The sequence below is a fragment of the Chaetomium globosum genome, genomic scaffold (assembly GCF_000143365.1).
Source record: "Chaetomium globosum CBS 148.51 scaffold_2 genomic scaffold, whole genome shotgun sequence".
Lineage (NCBI taxonomy): Eukaryota > Fungi > Ascomycota > Sordariomycetes > Sordariales > Chaetomiaceae > Chaetomium > Chaetomium globosum.
This window is the reverse complement of record NT_165977.1, coordinates 3,647,616-3,664,095: the sequence shown is the minus strand read 5'-3', so window position 1 is coordinate 3,664,095 and position 16,480 is coordinate 3,647,616. Positions and strand designations below refer to the sequence as shown.

The window sequence follows — 16,480 nt, the reverse complement described above, 5'->3', positions numbered from 1 at the left end:
TCTGACATGCTGCTGCCAGATACGGTACGTCAAGGTTCATTCATTCCGATGGAGGTCAAGGTGGTATTCAAAGTAATTCATACGAATTTGGGATATACCTAAGTGGTATGTAAAGTCATACAAACATGGGATGAAATGGGGTTCGTTGACTGAAGAGAGATGCGAAGGTAAGAAAATCCCGAGAAACAAAACTGGCAGCTACCATCGCTTACCGCATCGAGATTAAACACGGTTAGATTAGAAGTTTCTTTCGTTTGCCCCACATAACCCGACACAGTTATCTGCAAGGAGGCGACCTTGAGGCGGCCTTGCTCCTGAACATCCACCGATATACCATGCATGTAACTCGTCTGCAGTCAGGTTGTGTATAACAAATACCGTTAGCAAGTCCCGGAGGATCCCATGTGTGTATTTGGTAGGAGAAACCTGCCTGCATTGGCATCAAATTCCTACCCAGTAACTAATAAGTTAGGCATCGAGGTATCTATTAAGCAGCGACCGACATATGAAGACTGCTGTTGAGCCCTGTTGCCGCATCAGATCGTTCAGTTTGAGTTTGAAACAGGCCGCTATGCCGCAGTTAACATACCGCGCTTAAAGGACCAATACCTTTGAGCCTTGTCTCGGTGCCGACGATCGCATAGCCGGGTACCAACTTTATCATGGAATCAGTCGAATAATTACTGTACCTTCCTAACGGTCGTGACCCTGGTCTGCAACAGCTGAGCCTGAGTGGGTCCCGCAAACTTACCCCTCCTCCCCCAGCGCAGCCGAGCCATTGCAGTGTTGCGCCCAGCCCTTCCCTGCTGAGCGATCCACAGGCACCCGACCTCCCTGAAGCAATCCGTCTCTTTGTCAACTCCTGACGAACACACCCTCGGGTAGTTCTTTAATCGCAGCATTTGCCTTAGTCTCGTGATTTGAGAGTTGAAACAGCGAGCCTTGGTCGTTTCCCACCAAAAATTTGATTCTCTCGCTGCCTTCCTCTTCTTGCTGTCCAATACAGCGCACGGTCGACCTCCTGAGCGTTTGCCGAGATAACCCACAATTCCGACCCTCCAGCCCTCCTTTCGACTGACCGCCATCCGTCTCATTTCTTGAGCGAACCCGATCGACTTTAAACAAACAAACTGGGCGAACTGGGCGAACTGTGCGGCGATTCTCGACTTTTCCGTCGAAAATTACACATGTTGCTTTCGGCCTTGTGCCAGCCGTGTGTTCGACTGTGAACCGACTGCTGGTACCATAACTACCTCTGCCTGATTGATCGATCGCGACGCGATATTCATTGTCGATTCGGCACTCTGCGTTCGTGAATCACCGTTGACTTCACTTTTGCACTACCCGCTGTGCCGACCACAACTCAGCCCCGACATACAACTTCGCAGGGTTCGATATTTGGTATCGTTCCTTCACGCTTTCCAACGAGGGATTCTGTCTCCTCCTTGGGGTGCTTGGTAGGTTAATTGCCAACTCAACTAGGTGCGATATTTGCTGATAGCTAGCAGACCTGGTCCAAAGTCCGGTGGGCTGAGACATCACCTCACACACCACACGCCGTCTTTTTACAGCACCTTCACATCACCGCCAAAATGTCGATGCATAATAAGTGTGTATTTCCTTAAACCTCAAGCCAGCGAGCGATCCCGGGACGCCATTCCTGAGATAAGAACGAGTTGGCCGGGATGGACTTGACACCACCTCCTTTTCTCCGTTCCTAGACTGTCGCTGGGCTCTTGAGTCCCTTGGCTGGCCGTCCTTAAGGGGGTGCGACTGACGTCCAAGTTACCAATGCTAATATATTCTGTCTCTCAGTGTTTACTCGAGCGGGCAGTTCATGAACCCCGGCCCTGCCCCACGGCCTCCAACAGATAAACCTCGCCTCGGCCTCATGCCAAATGTGAGCCTCACAAATAGCATGTCGAACATGAGCGTGGCTTCTCCAGTCTCGAGTACATACAGTGGATCCACCATAGCCCTCCCGATTTCGCGGCAGGGCTCCAATAGTTTCGACGGAGCCGGGGGACTCGGCATCATCAAGCAGGGCTATGTCGGCTTGCCGAGCAAGAATCCGTTCCAACAATGGAAAAGCAGATACCTTATCCTCCGCCAGGACATTCTGGACTTCCACAAGAACGAGAACGGCAAGTGGTTATACAAAATCCAACTATCAGACGTAGTCAGCGTCGATCGGATCCCGGATGACAATGGCGACCCGGTTTTTGAGATCAGGCGGAACATGACCAATTCGTACCCGGGCCCTCCAGGAGACGACGACGGCAGCGTGAGATCCCTGCGTATTTGCGTCAAAACAGACGACGAGTTGTACGAGTGGATCGACTGCATCTATGCCCGTTGCCCAGGTGGGGTCAGCAACCCCTCCAACTTCTCTCACGCCGTTCATGTCGGGTTCAACCCCCAAACAGGACAGTTTACTGGGCTGCCGGAAGAATGGACGAGGCTACTCAATTCGTCCGCCATCACCAAGGAAGATGTGGAGAAGAACCCCCAGGCCGTTTTCGAGGTCCTGGATTTCTACTCGGACATGACCAAGCGCGCCGAAAACCCGGACCAGTATGGTGGCAGTCCGGTGCCCGTCGCATCGCCAAGTAACCTCCAGAACGATCAATTTGGTTACCCAAGTGGCAACTCCGTCGCACCGCCGCGACAGCCCAAGCCCATCCAACGCAGCCCGGGGTCTTACCAAAGCCCGTCCCCCCAGCCTCTTGCTTCGCCATCACCGCGGGCGATGGACCAGCAAATGCAACAGCTGCAGGGCGTGTCCCCCAATTACATCTCCGCCGATCGGATGCGGGAGGAGCAGCGCGCCCGAGAAGTGGAGCGGCAGCGAGCTGAGCGTGAAGAGCAGGCTCGCCGGGAACTCGAGGCTTACAATGCGTCGCTCCCCAAGACAAAAGTTCCCCTTGCTCAACAAGAGATTGGGGGCGGTTATTCAAGTCCTCCGTCCCAAGCTGATCGGTACAACCCAACACGAGCGGCTCCCAAGGCGCCCCAGGCTCAGTCGCTCAGGGCGCAACGGCCCGCGCCTGCACCCCCAGGCACGTCCTCCGCCCCATCCCGCCCACCTCTTGCGCAACAAAATAGCTCTACCTCAGTCCGGGATCCCACGGCACAGACGCAGAGGACACCCCGAATGGACCAGGCCAACGGCCCTTCGGCCACCGCCCGCTATCCTAACCAAACGCAGGCGCGTGGTCCGAACGGGCAACCGCAAGTGCAACCGCCGTCTCGCTTGCCCGCGCCGGTAAAGCCCCTCAATGTTTCGAAGCCTGGCGGCAACACGGATGCAGTCAAGGCTGCCGAAGCCGCCCTAACCGCCAAGCCTTCTCCCTCGGAGCGTAAGCAAGATGTGCGCATGTCGACCATGTCAGAGGGCGAGGTGATGGCCAAACTGAGGGAGGTTGTCTCTAAAGACGACCCCAACAGGCTGTACGCCAAGCAGAAGAAGATCGGACAAGGCGCGTCTGGCTCCGTGTATGTGGCCAAAATCATGGGCACAAGGCCTGGTGCCCCTGTCAATCCCAAGCTGCGGGCCGGCAGCGACCGTGTTGCCATCAAACAGATGGACCTTGCGCACCAGCCGCGCAAGGAGCTGATTGTTAACGAGATCCTTGTCATGCGGGAAAACAAGCACCCCAACATTGTCAATTCCCTGGACGCTTTCCTCATGGACAACGACAAGGAACTCTGGGTGGTAATGGAGTACATGGAGGGTGGCGCTCTGACGGATGTCATTGAGAATAACCCCATTATCACGGAGGAGCAGATTTCAACCATTTGTCTCGAGGTGCGTGGATCTCTCTCGTGGCTTGTTTTAGCCATCAGCTAACATCTAGGATAGACCTGCCAAGGCCTCGACCATCTTCACTCGCAAAACATTATCCACCGCGACATCAAGAGCGACAACGTCCTCCTGGATGCCCGCGGAAACGTCAAGATCAGTACGTTCTCCGATCCATAAACGATTGCCTAACAAGACACATGCTAACCTTTCACCAGCCGACTTCGGCTTCTGCGCCAAACTGACCGAGACCAAGTCAAAGCGGGCCACTATGGTTGGCACCCCTTACTGGATGGCACCGGAGGTCGTTAAGCAGAAGGAGTACGGTCCCAAGGTGGACATCTGGTCGCTCGGCATTATGGCCATCGAGATGATCGAGTCAGAACCCCCTTACCTGAACGAGGAGCCCCTCAAGGCCCTGTACCTCATCGCCACCAACGGCACGCCTCGCCTCAAGAAGCCCGAGAAGCTGAGCAAGGAGCTCAAGGCTTTCTTGTCAGTCTGCCTTTGCGTCGATGTTAAGAGCCGCGCGTCTGCTCAGGAGCTGCTCAACCACGACTTCCTGAAACATGGGTGTCCCCTGGCGAGCTTGGCCGATTTGTTGGCCTTCAAGCGGGTTGCTAAATAAGTCTCATGTGTGGGTTGGTGAGATCGGGTTGTCCAGCAGCAGCAGCAGCAGCAGTAGTAGTAGCAACAGCAGCCAGCAATGATGTGATGACGACGAGCATGATTTGACTGATTTGATATGGGCATGTCAAGCGGTGATGAAAGACGATCAGACGGGGAAACAGACAGACCATTCAGCGTTTTGTTCTGGATGTCTATTTGGTGCGGTCGGTGCCAGGGTGAAGGAAGCCGGGTTCGGCTGGCTAGCTGATTGGGTTGGGTTGGACTGATGGCCAGGGAGGGAATGTGGGATGAGGGATGAGGGATGAATGAAAAGCTAGGCAGGGGCTGCGGGTTGTGTTTTTCTGCTAGTTGAGAGTTACCATCGCAGATGTGGTTCACTTGTCTACATTCTCTCCTCGCTGCTTTTTTGTTTCTCTCTCTTTTTTTCGCTTCATCTGAGCCTTTCTCTTTCAGTGTATTCTCAGCCACATCCTGGGAGGGACTATGAGTGGAGGAGTGGCATGGGCGACATTCCCTGAAATGGCGTTGAGATTTATAGGCACCACCCGATACTTTTGTCTCTTTTTGACGTATTTCTGTCAGAGATAGCTTGCTTTTGGCCTCATACTCTTAGATATCTTGATTTTTCTTTCTCGATGTGGGAACTTGACAGTTCGGTTTTATAGAATTAGGTTAGGTTGCCCGTCCTGGGCTATTTCTTGCCATAGTTGTGACATAAAACTAGCTGTTGTTTGTGTGTTCTTGCCCCTGAATTGATGCGAGCGGATAGATGGGGATGTGGGCGCTGCTTCATGATTACCCAAATGTGAGTAGACGTCTGAGGTACCGTTTTTTCCGGGCTATTTTCAACTTGTTATGCCTCGTCTTTCCGTCCTTCGGGGGCAGGATGCTTTGATGAGCTGGTGATGTTGTGTTTCTCTCGCGGGGTTGTGTGGAGTGATAAGATGGGAAGCATACTTTGTCAAGTTGAAGCTCGTCGAAGCTCAGGCATGACACTTTGCATATTCTAGGGTTGGTCTAGAACCGGTTCGACAGGATTTGCCCCGGGGACTTTCCATTCTCGACAAGGATGGTTGCTCTACCATTGCCATGCTGAGTGAACTTCCCAGTCGACCAGTGCATCCGTCCATCTACAATACACGGGGCCCTGGTTGTATAGACACTGAGTGATATAGGCTCTTTATCAGAGTAAGCTTGTTAGGGACACCGCGGGGCTGGCATGGTCATGTTTCGTTTCCTGATCGGCGGTTAACTGGGCGCTGCTTGACATACTTGAGACAGGGTAGGGGAGCGGCTTGAGACTCTAGTTAGTGCCGTTGGATCGAAGCCGTCCTTGCCTGGATCGGCGTTCCACGATCTACCAAAAGCTGGCCAAGCCCAGGCACCCCCCAGACGACCATGGCCTGATGTTTGCTCCGTTATGGAGAGCAACGGGTCGATCTGGCGTCTTGCCGTCTTCGAGCATTGAATGTTCGGCCTTGAAACACAGGCTTCTAACTACATAGAGTAGAGCGAAACCAACAATCCTTGTCCTTGCTCCGAGACAGCAAGCCTCCAACTCTTCGTGGAGAAGTGGGCCCCCCTGCAGGGGATTCAGAGCGGCGTACCCTCCTTCGAGGACTGCTTTACGAATCGTGTATTGGTTATCTGGGAGCCCTGTGGGATGCATGTTGGCCCCAAGACTACGCGGCGGTTAGTGGTGGGACAAAATGGCCCCCTCAAGGCCACCCCCTGAAGACCCTGAGTCGAGTGGTGGTCGTTCTGGTATGTTAGTTCTTGGCGGGTAGATCTGCAAAGATGGGCCACTGGGTACGGCGGGTCGGGAGGGCGGCGGCCAAGAACCTGCTTCCCGGGCATGGAGGCATGGTTCCCAGGGGGGGTTAGGCCAGTTTAGCGGGTCTCGGGACTCCGTGGTGTGCGGGTAGCAAACAGGAGACGTTGAGGGGAAGCACAAAATTGCAAATGAGGCAACTCGACACGGCGTTTCAGGTCTTTCGAGGAAGGCCCCTCGGTGGTCAGCAATTCCATGTGCGGCGCTGATTGGTGTGGCTGCCAAGGCGTCGACGATCCGGCATGGATCCGTTAGGACACATCTTAAGCTGATGTTGCCGGGTTATGCAGCCGGGGTGGGATGGCAGACGCTTGTTTTCGTTGTCGTCACTCGATCGGGCGGGGACAGCATGTTACTGGGGAGCTGAGAAAGTAAGAGATGAACATGAGAACCCCTGAATTTAGCATTTCCTCGCCCACTACGAAGTACATACATACCTCGTCAGAAGATGGTTAGCAACAACCATGAGCCGCGCAGTCGCATGCCGTGCCTCCACAGCTCGGCTGTTAGTCTTGCCCCTCGTCTGATGTCTTTGGAGGGGAAACTCTGCCGTCGAAGGGCATCTCGGAAGCGGACTCGCTCTTGTCGGCAGCCGACCAAACTTAATGTATATATAGTAAAATATGCGAGGTTGGCTGCGTGTTGGGCGGCTGAATCGGGGGAGCGAGCTCGCCCTCAGGGTTACCCAGTTAGTTACGCAGCCAGAAATAGCAACGAGCCGAAGAGCACTTGGGTCGGCCAATGTCAGGACAACCCACAACCTAGCTTGGACAGCGAGGTAACCGTATACCAAGTACACACAACTACACAATACTTCGTAGAATTGGCCCTTTCAGCCAAAGTTGCTTTGTTCCTCCGAGTTTGTCAAGGCGTAGTGACCCCATGCACCTTTCCAGCAGAAAGAACCCAGAAAACACCCCTCTGGTACGAATACCGTTCTAGGAAAAAGTCAATGGCCGTGGCTGTCCACCTGTCTGAGGCCAGCGGGGCCGCGAGCATGCATCAGCGCAAACAGGTCGCTGAAGGGGCTGCAAGGATGGGTGACACCAAACTGGGCAACGTGGAATGCGAAAGGTGGCATTGCAACTCCGATAGAGGTGCATCGACTATTCGTACTCCGTGCGAAACTGTAAATCGTACGAAGCTTGGGAGGCGTCTCTCGTTCCCTGTGTACCTATACAGTAAGATTAGGTATTGCGTATCTGTCAACCCGAGGTGAGCAAATATGGATGGATGAATGTGCTGTTGTAGATTCCCTCTCGATGACGTCGTTTTGTCGGGACGACGCGTTCGTTGGTAGCGGTGTGCGTCAAAAGGGTTTAAGCAAGGGAGACAAGGGCTCCCTAACCTGGAAACTCGAAATGTGACGGGATGCAAGGTCAGTTTGCACCCAGGCATGGAAGGCAGGCATGGACGCCAGGCCACACAAGCTGTCAGTGCGAAGGTCTCAGTGAGCGGGTGAGTGGTGTCAATGCCTGCTTACCTGCTCGGGTCGTGGGGCACCCAACGGCAGGGCACAGAGCTGAGCACTGACACTGACACCCGACGCCATGGCCCGGAGGCTCCTTCCTGCACGAGAAACAGTTTTCGAGAAGGCGGCTTACCCAACAAAAAGAAAACAAAGAGAAAAAAAAAAATGCAACTGCGTCCGTAATTTACAACCAATTACAGAAGCCACAGCCTGAGTTGTCGAGGTCTATGACCACCTCGAGATGGCGTATGCACCTGTACTCGCACACCCCCTTCCCAGGTGTTTCATCTTGACCCCGTTCCACTCGCTCGTCGACTTCAACTCCCCCTCTCCTCTTTTTTTTTGCTCCTCCACATTCCCGTATTCACAAGGAGTGGATTCCCTCCTTTGCCCCATTGCGCACTCCCCTTTTAGAGTCGGTGTGTTCTTCTCCGGGCTCAATTCTCCCCTAATGACGCCTGTATATTGATTAGATCTTTGATTTTCCCCCTCCTCTTGTTTCCCAAGCCCCAAGAAACAGGGGGCCGCTCCGTGGTCCGATCGAAAAATCAGGTGCAGTGGAGCACGAGCCTGGTAACTAAACTCGCCCAGCAAAAGCCAAGCCAAAACCGTCCAGGAGCCTCCCCAGCATTTCCATCGGTGCCAACGCAGCCAGCAACATTCTCACAAGCGCTTCCAGCATTTTGGCCATTCTGGCTTCCACCACCAAACCTCGATCTCGATTTTCGGAATTACCCCTTGCCTCAATAATCTGCGGCCTCCCGTGCCCTGATACACTCCTTAGTGAAAAGTTGCAGAGTCGACCTTAGTTTTTTTTTTTTACCCGTCGACTAGCCGCCATCCGACGACCCCCTCCGGCGAAGTTCGTCACATTGGCCTTGTAATTGCACCTGCCACCTTGTCCTCTGAGGAGACGCTGCCACAGCATCCATCTATTTTCGACTCTCGGCCCAGGTGTTACTCGATTTCAGTTCCTGCGAAAAAAAAAAAAAACTGCAACTCTTCTTTCCCCCCCAGAGGTCGACGCTCTCCTCGACGCGCAGCGCACGTCGTCGCACCGTCTCTCGTTCACAGCAGTCGAAGACATTCACCCCCAGCCCTTTGCTTTTGGGCTTCCCGTGTTATCTGTGCGAACGGGGCCGATACGTCGAAATATTTCTGATGAGGAGGACCGGGATCAAATAATTGATAATGTCCGCTTCACGACCAGGCGAGCACCTCACCATCGGCTACCCGCCGCAGACCCTCTCCGCTCAGGGCCGCTCAAACTCACCGACGACCACCTCGCCTAATGACCCCCAGTCTGCTGGCGGCACTCTTCGGTCGCCCTTTGGTATGTCCCCAGGTCTCACGCCCACCTCGAAGATGTCGAGCGCGTCCCGCTCCGGCGCCGGCTCGCCCTCGCACGAGATGTCAGCCTCTGGACGTTTGTTTACCAAGCGGTGAGTCGCTGCCCCGCTTTCCCTCAAGACCAATCACCCGCTAACTTTTACCGTGCCACGCAGAGCAAGGGAGATACAAGCTCAAGAAGGCGTCCCGGGGCTGCCGTTGAATCCGTGGGGCGGGCCTCCTACTAGTGGAAACTCGACTCCGCTTCGCGAGAACATTCCCGAGTCGCCCACCGATGGCTTCCCAGACTTCGCCCAATTGCCTCCGCCCGACAGCTTGCCACAGACCCGCCGTGCCCGGGCCGGCACGCTTCCATCCAGGTTCTCGCCCAACACCGCCGGTAATCCTTTACTCGGCATCCCGGCCCTGGCCTCTAAGACTTCACGCCCAAGCCCCTCGCAGACCCCTTTCAAGTCGCCCTCGCCGGGCCTTGAGGCGCCCAATGACGCTTCCACGGCCTCAACGCTGCTCTCAAGGCTCCGCGCAGGCTCAATGCCTCAGCGGAGTCCGTTCTCTCATACACCCGGGACAAGTTCACCGTTCGGGCCGTCCATTTTCAGCAGCTGGAACCCGAGCGGTCGGGACAGGGGTAACACTTTGGCCAGCATCGCAAGCCTGGGGTCTAACGGGCCTAGTTCTCCAGCCCAATCACAGTTCTCCCGCGAGGGTAATGCTGAGACGGACGTTCATATGAGAACACTGGATTACCTTGGCTTAGCCGAGACTCCCCAGCCAGCCCGAGCCCAGCTGGCTCCCACTGCCCCTTACATACCCACCTACGCCGACTTCAGCAAGGCCGCAAACCGATTCCGGTCCTATTCGGTCAACAACAAAGACAAGTATGCTGACGAAGAAGAGGACGAGTATGAGACCGACCCCTTGTCGTACATGGAGAGCCATTACGCCCAGCTCCAGGACCAGCTCGCCGCGACCAACGCTGCGATCCACAATCACAACCTGGCCGTCCAGGCCTTTGCGAACCAGGCCGCTCGCCCCCGCGCGCGGACAGCAGGTGTCCTGGATGCACCAGCCTCCCGCCTTCTCCGCAACTACCTCCCTACCCCCTCGAGATTGGACAACTCTTTCACGGCGGCCGAGATCCAGATACCGGACGAGAAGGCTTTTGACGACCTCCCGCAGGCTATCGCTGGCATGTCCTTGGGGAGGTCGAGCAGCCGGAACAATGGTCTGCTGGGTGCGGATGAGCAGGGGCTGGAAGGACCCACCAGTGCTTTGTGGCTCGGCAGCATCCCGACGTCCACCACGACGTCGACACTGACCGAGATGTTCAAGACCTACGGGCCCATAGTGTCGGCTCGGGTCCTGACCCACAAGAACTGCGGCTTCGTGAACTTTGAGCGCGTGGAGAGTGCCATTGCTGCCAAAGCCAACATGAATGGCAAGGAGATCTTCCCCGGTGCCGGGCCGATTCGCATTAACTTTGCGAAGCCGCCTTCGAGCACCGGCACACCGGGTCATGATGGTGCCATCCCGTCCCCCAGCCCTGATCCATTTTCCAAGTCCCAGGAGAATGTCCAAGGCGTTGGTGCCGGCGCCTCTGGCGAAACTGGGCCTGCTCCCATGCCAGGCAACGCCACCCCGACCGCCCTTCCCCTCCATAAGATGACGGGAGACATTCTTCAGATCATCCAGCAGTTTGGGGCGACCGAGGAAGACTGCTTCCGCATCTCGGTGAGCCTGCAGCAAGCAATTCAATACAGCACGTTCGTGGACGAGATACCGCCCATCAAGGAGCCCGCTCACACTCGGGTCCATGATGCACCGAAGCTCCGGGACATTCGCAAGAGAATTGACAACCAGTCGCTCTCTCAGCAAGAGATCGAGGGTATTGCCATGGAGATGCTTCCCGAGATCGCCGAGCTCGCGTCAGACTATCTGGGAAATACGGTCGTCCAAAAACTATTCGAGCACTGCTCCGACGCGGTTCGTGACTCGATGCTGGCTGAGATCGCCCCGCATATGGCCGAAATTGGCGTGCACAAGAACGGCACCTGGGCGGCCCAGAAGATCATCGACGTCTGCAAAACACCGCAGCAGATGAATCTTATTGTGCAGTACCTGCGGCCCTACACAATCCCCCTGTTCTTGGACCAGTACGGCAACTATGTCTTGCAAGGATGTCTAAAATTTGGTTCTCCTTACAACGACTTCATTTTCGAGACGATGCTCAGTAGGATGTGGGAGGTGTCCCAGGGTCGCTACGGGGCTCGCGCCATGCGGGCCTGCCTCGAAAGTCACCACTCCACCAAGGACCAGCAAAGGATGTTGGCGGCCGCGATTGCCTTGCACAGTGTGCAGCTCGCTACCAACGCCAACGGCGCTCTGCTACTCACCTGGTTTCTCGACACCTGCACGTTCCCGCAGCGACGGACAGTGCTGTCTCCTCAACTCGTCCCTTATCTTGTCCATCTATGCACCCACAAGGTTGCGTACTTGACGGTTTTGAAGGTTATTAACCAGAAGGCCGAGGCCGAAGCCCGGGATACGATCCTCAAGGCCCTTTTCTTCACCCCGAACGACCAAGTATTGGAAGCAATCCTTAGTGACCATACTTGCGGCGCAACCCTAATTTTCAAGGTCCTGACCACGCCGTTCTTTGACGAGGCGATTCGGGGCCAGGTTGTGGAGACTGTCAAGGCCGTCCTGGTCCGCATTAAAGCGCAGCCAGGGCAGGGCTACAAGCGACTAATGGACGAGGTGGGCCTTTCGACTAGGAGCAGTGGTGCTGGGAGTGGCGGCCCCCCTCGTGAGCATGGAAACGTTGAACGGCAGCGTCCGGGCTCGCGTCAGACGACCACGGCTCCGCATCATCAGCAGCAGCAGCAGCAACAGCAACAGCAGCACGTTCAGCAACAAGCCGGGCAGTACGGTGGCGGTAACAACTCGCAGTACTACAACGCGATGAACGCCGCTGCTCCCGCCAGCTACGACATGGGCTACGTGGTTCCGCGCAGCAGAGAAGGCATGGACCAGTTCCCTGCTTTCAACGCCCAAAACACCATGTTCCCCACCGCTAGCAATCCGCTTATGGGGCCTAACGCGCTCCAGCAGATGCAGTACCAACAGAGCATGCTGGCCCGAGGCAATCCGCAGCCGCCCATGAACAACTACTACCCTTCCATGCAGGCTGGTGGCTACGGCGCCTTCCAGGCCCCTGGCGCCTCGATTGATCAGTATCGCACCAACCAGCCCATGGCTAACGGCAGCCCCATCCCGCCGGCAGCGCAGATTCCTGCCGGGGCCGGCCAACAAGCTCCATTTGGAGCCCCGGGCGGATTTGGCATGGGCATGCCGCCGCCTCCGGGCATGGGCGGGTTCCCCGGGTATGGCGGGCCCCCTGGGGCAGCAGGAGGATACATGCCGCAGCCGCCGCCGTCGGAGCAAGTGAATGCGCGTCAGCGTGGTGGTCGTGTAGGTCGCAGCCCTCAGCCTGATGGTCGGCAGCGCCGCCCGTGATAAGGCGGTGTACTGTACCGTTGGGTGTGTTTTGTGTGTGCGCGAGTTTTTATGTGTTTGTGTGGATAGAAAGGCTTATGATCTGTTTTGTTTTGCAGAGATGAAATCACATCGGACGGACGAGGGATGCGGCTACATTATGGCTGGCGCGGGCTGGAAAGAGGGGGGAAAGGAAACCGGTGGACGAGTTGTATTGTACAGATAGATGGCTCACGGCCGGAGGTATGACTGATCCCGGATGCGCTCGCTTAACGGGTCGATGAAGAATGAGGGGATGGGTCTTTTTCTTTGCTCTTTTTTTTTTCTTTCTTCGGGAGGGGAGCGGGGAGCGGAGGATGGTGGTCGCGTTGGGTTTGTTGGTTGGCTCTTGGGGAGAGGAATGGTGCCGGGTCAGCGAAGAAACGAAAAAACGAGCGAACATTCCATCATCCACAGCTGTCGACCAGAGTACCTACCCCTACCCTGCCCCGCGCGCCTGTCTCGCCTATCATCCATTGTTTCGCCCTGTTCCTATCGATGTGGTGTGATGATGGATGGGCGGAACAGGCTCAAGCGTGAGTCCCCCTCTCTCTTTTTCACCGCCGACTTGCGATGTCATGGTGTTTTCTGTTTTTATCTTTGGGCTCGCTGGCTGGCGAGGTCGGTTGGTTGGCTGGCCGGGTGGAAACGTACCTTACTTGGTTAGTTGGGGTGGGGGACTGGTTTGGGAAAATGGGACCTGGGCTGGGAGTTACTCTTCTTCGCTCCTCTGCCCTCTATTGTTGTCATTGTTGTTGTTACCGGTGTTGTTGTTTTTTGTACACTTTCACCATGAGACTTTTGAGAATCCCACTTGCATACACACAAGACAAGAGGTTGCGCCTACTGCACTCGTTTCCGCACTACAAGGGTTTCGTTGCCGTGTTATTTGCTGCTGTGTGAGTTGCGATCCTCCACTTCGACGGCCAGAAAACAGAGGACATCCCAGTCACAGCGGGAGTCCCCCAGGGCTCACCACTATCCCCGATCCTATTTATCCTCTACATTGCCTCCCTATATCAGGCCCTGAAAACAGCCCATCCACTGGTTAGCATAGTAGGGTTCGCAGACGACACAAACCTACTGGCCTTTGGAAAGAACCCAGAGGCCAATACACAGCAACTGGAAAAAGCTTGGAAGACCTGCTTGCAGTGGGCTGGTACCCGGGGGATGGCGTTCGCACCCCAAAAGTGCGAATTAATTCACTTCAACAAAGGTCGGAGACAGTGGGAGAACCCGGTGGCCCTGGCCCACCCAGGGGCCAGTGGCTACAGCACAGTTAAGCCAGTGGAATCGGCTCGGTTTCTAGGAGTCTGGCTGGACTGGAAGCTGTCATGGAGGGCGCACCAACAAGCTGTGGAACGGAAACTCAAAACCCAAGATTTCGCCTTATCGAGGATTGCAGCAAAGACGTGGGGCCCGAGCCTATCCAGGGCTCGGGAGGTCTACGTAAAGTGCATCCGCAGTGCCATAGCTTACGGAGCCTCCAGCTTCCACCAACCAACAGCTCCAAGAGCTACAGGGCCGAAGGGGCCTGCAAAGGTCTTGTCAAAAGCTCAGAACAGGAGCCTTCGAATAGTAGTAGGGGCATACAAGTCAGCTCCTATTCGGTACTTAGAAACAGAGGCCTGGGTGCCACCGCTAGACCTATATCTCAACAAGCGGCTGGCCGACTTCGAGGGCCGGCTACAGAAGCAGGCCCTACAGTCAGGGGCTGGGCCGGAGGCTGAGAGAATAACCACGGGGCATCTAATTACTGAGGCCTGCAATAAGGTCTACCGAAGGTTCAACAAGAGGAGGAAAACCCGAGGCCGGAGGCCCCGTCAGGGCCCGCAGAGTCCCACGCCCACCGAACTAGCCGCTAGTGTAGTGGCCCAGTGGGTTAACTACAAATGGAAGATCGGGGGGAAGGTTAAGGGGTCGAATACCAAGGAGGTGGTCGAACTGGCCTGGCAGGCCCGGTGGGAACAACAGAGAGCTAGTCAACAAAGTACTACTCGACAGAGAGTATTAAACAGGAGGATAGCCGACGAAGACCCCCCAGCCCTCTTATTTACCGACAAAGCTCTGATGAGACACGAAGGTCTTACAAAGGCGCAGAGCTCCCTCCTTTCCCAGGCCCGTATCGGGGATATAGGCCTCCGGGACTACCTGTTCAGGGTGAAAGTCCCGGAGGTCCGTACCCCCTATTGCGAGTGCGGGAGAGGCAGGGAGACGGTGGAGCACTTGGTGGTTTGGTGCCCCGACCCGCCGTTACAAAGGCCGTGGGACGGCAAAGAGATTCGGTCACATCGGGACCTACAAACCGTATTACGGGGAGTAGGTGCGCGGAGCAGAAGATTTGTTAGGAAGGTCCTTGGCTGGCTGATGGACTCTGGCCGGCTACTGGAGTATAGGCTGGCCAGAAGGCTGGAGCTAGAAACAGTGGATGGGGAGGGCTAGAGGGCCCGGAGGCCGGCAAAGGGCCTCCTTTCTTTTGCAGTATGACGGATTCATAGATTGTTGTCTCAAAGTGGTAGACAGAGGTTTTTATCCGGCCTATACGGTACGGTTTCCTTTGTAAATAGCAGTAGAAGGACCGGCGCGCCCCAGGGCATATCGGTGTAGGAAATAATAATAATATTTGCTGCTGTGTTCCTGCATGTTGTCTGGAGTTGGTTTGGTCAGGCGCAAAAAAGGGGAGCATCATTCGTTACTGTGGTTTTTGGATCATGGTCTGGGGTTTGTTTGGTCTGGTGAAATGCAAGGGGGATGGATGTCCTTCCCTGGGGGAATATGTCTTGTCGCTACTTTTCTGCAGGTCATTCGAGAGAGCTCTTCCTTCGAAGTACCGACATGGTAAGTAAGTATAGGTAGTTGTTGCGGAAACCTGGTAGCGGGCCTCTTGCTTGTTTCCGCACACAAGGCTACCCTTCAGGAATCATACTAGGTTCTTGCGTCCTTCCCTGGTCATCACTAGGTAGGTTGCAAGAGTGTCCGTTACAAGCGGCCGAGAGCGTTGCGTTGCATTGGATTTGGTCAAGTAGCCTTTACCTTAGAGCATCGCATACTTCACCCAAATCAGAGGATAATTAACCATGCATTTCGTACATCCCCCATCTCTTTAAGCCCCTAGCTATAACGCACACAGAAGGCTAGAAAATGCAGAAAGAAAGAGCAGGTCATCATAAGCACAAAGGTGCTTGCCTGGCCTGCCTGGCCTACCTGCCCGCCCGCCAACTAGCCAGCCCAATATTCGTCCCGTCTATCTAATAAGTGATGCCGCCTCGTCAAAAGGATCTCAAGGACGTACGTAGTAGTATCCCCTCCCCCCCTCGCCCAGCGACACGCCATCTACCCATCCCATCCATCTTTCAAATTGCCCTGCCTGGTAACCTGCCCACCCGCTAGCTCGCAATTTGAAGCCGGCTAGTTTGGTATGGCTCGTCAGGGCGAATGTCGCGAAGGTAGTGACTAATAAAGACGAGAGGGGGAGAAAGGAAGAAGCGAATCAAGAATCAAGATTGAAGACTGAAAACCGAAGAGACAAATCACGAGAAGCCCATGCCACCCCAAAGAGCCTAACCCCAAATCCCTGGGTGACTGAGACCCGGTGGCTGGCTGAAAGATCCGCCAACTCCAACTCCCCTGTAACTAGACACCGCCTGCCGAGTCCGCGCGCCGAATGAAAAGAACCCGGGCCCGATGATCCGCAATCGCTATTGACACATTGTTTGACAAATAAGCAGGAAATGGTGAATGGAAAAAAAGAAATTCTTGCGCTCTCCCCTTGGCTGGTTGAATCGAGCCGGGCCGAGAGCATTTTAGCGGGTTGCTTTCGCCTGTCTTTTTTTTTTCGCAGACGCTGGCCGAAAGCTGGGAA

At 55.3% G+C, this 16,480-nt stretch overlaps 5 protein-coding genes across 5 annotated transcripts; 4 read left to right on the top strand and 1 right to left on the bottom strand.

Moving 5' to 3' along the window:
* Window positions 1-487: 487 nt before the first annotated feature.
* On the bottom strand, window positions 488-779 carry CHGG_03265 (uncharacterized protein; the record flags this gene model as incomplete). Its single annotated transcript, XM_001229780.1, has 3 exons — window positions 488-525; window positions 590-655; window positions 752-779. 3 exons carry the CDS (start codon window positions 777-779, stop codon window positions 488-490), a joined length of 132 nt encoding a protein of 43 aa, XP_001229781.1.
* A 2,948-nt stretch (window positions 780-3,727) lies between these two features.
* On the top strand, window positions 3,728-4,512 carry CHGG_03264 (uncharacterized protein; the record flags this gene model as incomplete). The annotated part of the gene is made up of 4 exons (XM_001229779.1): window positions 3,728-3,808; window positions 3,863-3,962; window positions 4,021-4,319; window positions 4,453-4,512. 4 exons carry the CDS (start codon window positions 3,728-3,730, stop codon window positions 4,510-4,512), a joined length of 540 nt encoding a protein of 179 aa, XP_001229780.1.
* Window positions 4,513-6,141: 1,629 nt separating this feature from the next.
* CHGG_03263 (uncharacterized protein) lies at window positions 6,142-6,630 on the top strand (the record flags this gene model as incomplete). Its single annotated transcript, XM_001229778.1, has 2 exons — window positions 6,142-6,196; window positions 6,422-6,630. 2 exons carry the CDS (start codon window positions 6,142-6,144, stop codon window positions 6,628-6,630), a joined length of 264 nt encoding a protein of 87 aa, XP_001229779.1.
* Window positions 6,631-8,925: 2,295 nt separating this feature from the next.
* Window positions 8,926-12,600, top strand: CHGG_03262 (uncharacterized protein; the record flags this gene model as incomplete). The annotated part of the gene is made up of 2 exons (XM_001229777.1): window positions 8,926-9,176; window positions 9,240-12,600. The coding sequence occupies 2 exons, from the start codon at window positions 8,926-8,928 to the stop codon at window positions 12,598-12,600; spliced, it is 3,612 nt and encodes a 1,203-aa protein (XP_001229778.1).
* Window positions 12,601-13,952: 1,352 nt separating this feature from the next.
* On the top strand, window positions 13,953-15,060 carry CHGG_03261 (uncharacterized protein; the record flags this gene model as incomplete). The annotated part of the gene is made up of 2 exons (XM_001229776.1): window positions 13,953-14,067; window positions 14,126-15,060. The coding sequence occupies 2 exons, from the start codon at window positions 13,953-13,955 to the stop codon at window positions 15,058-15,060; spliced, it is 1,050 nt and encodes a 349-aa protein (XP_001229777.1).
* Between the last annotated feature and the right edge of the window lie 1,420 nt (window positions 15,061-16,480).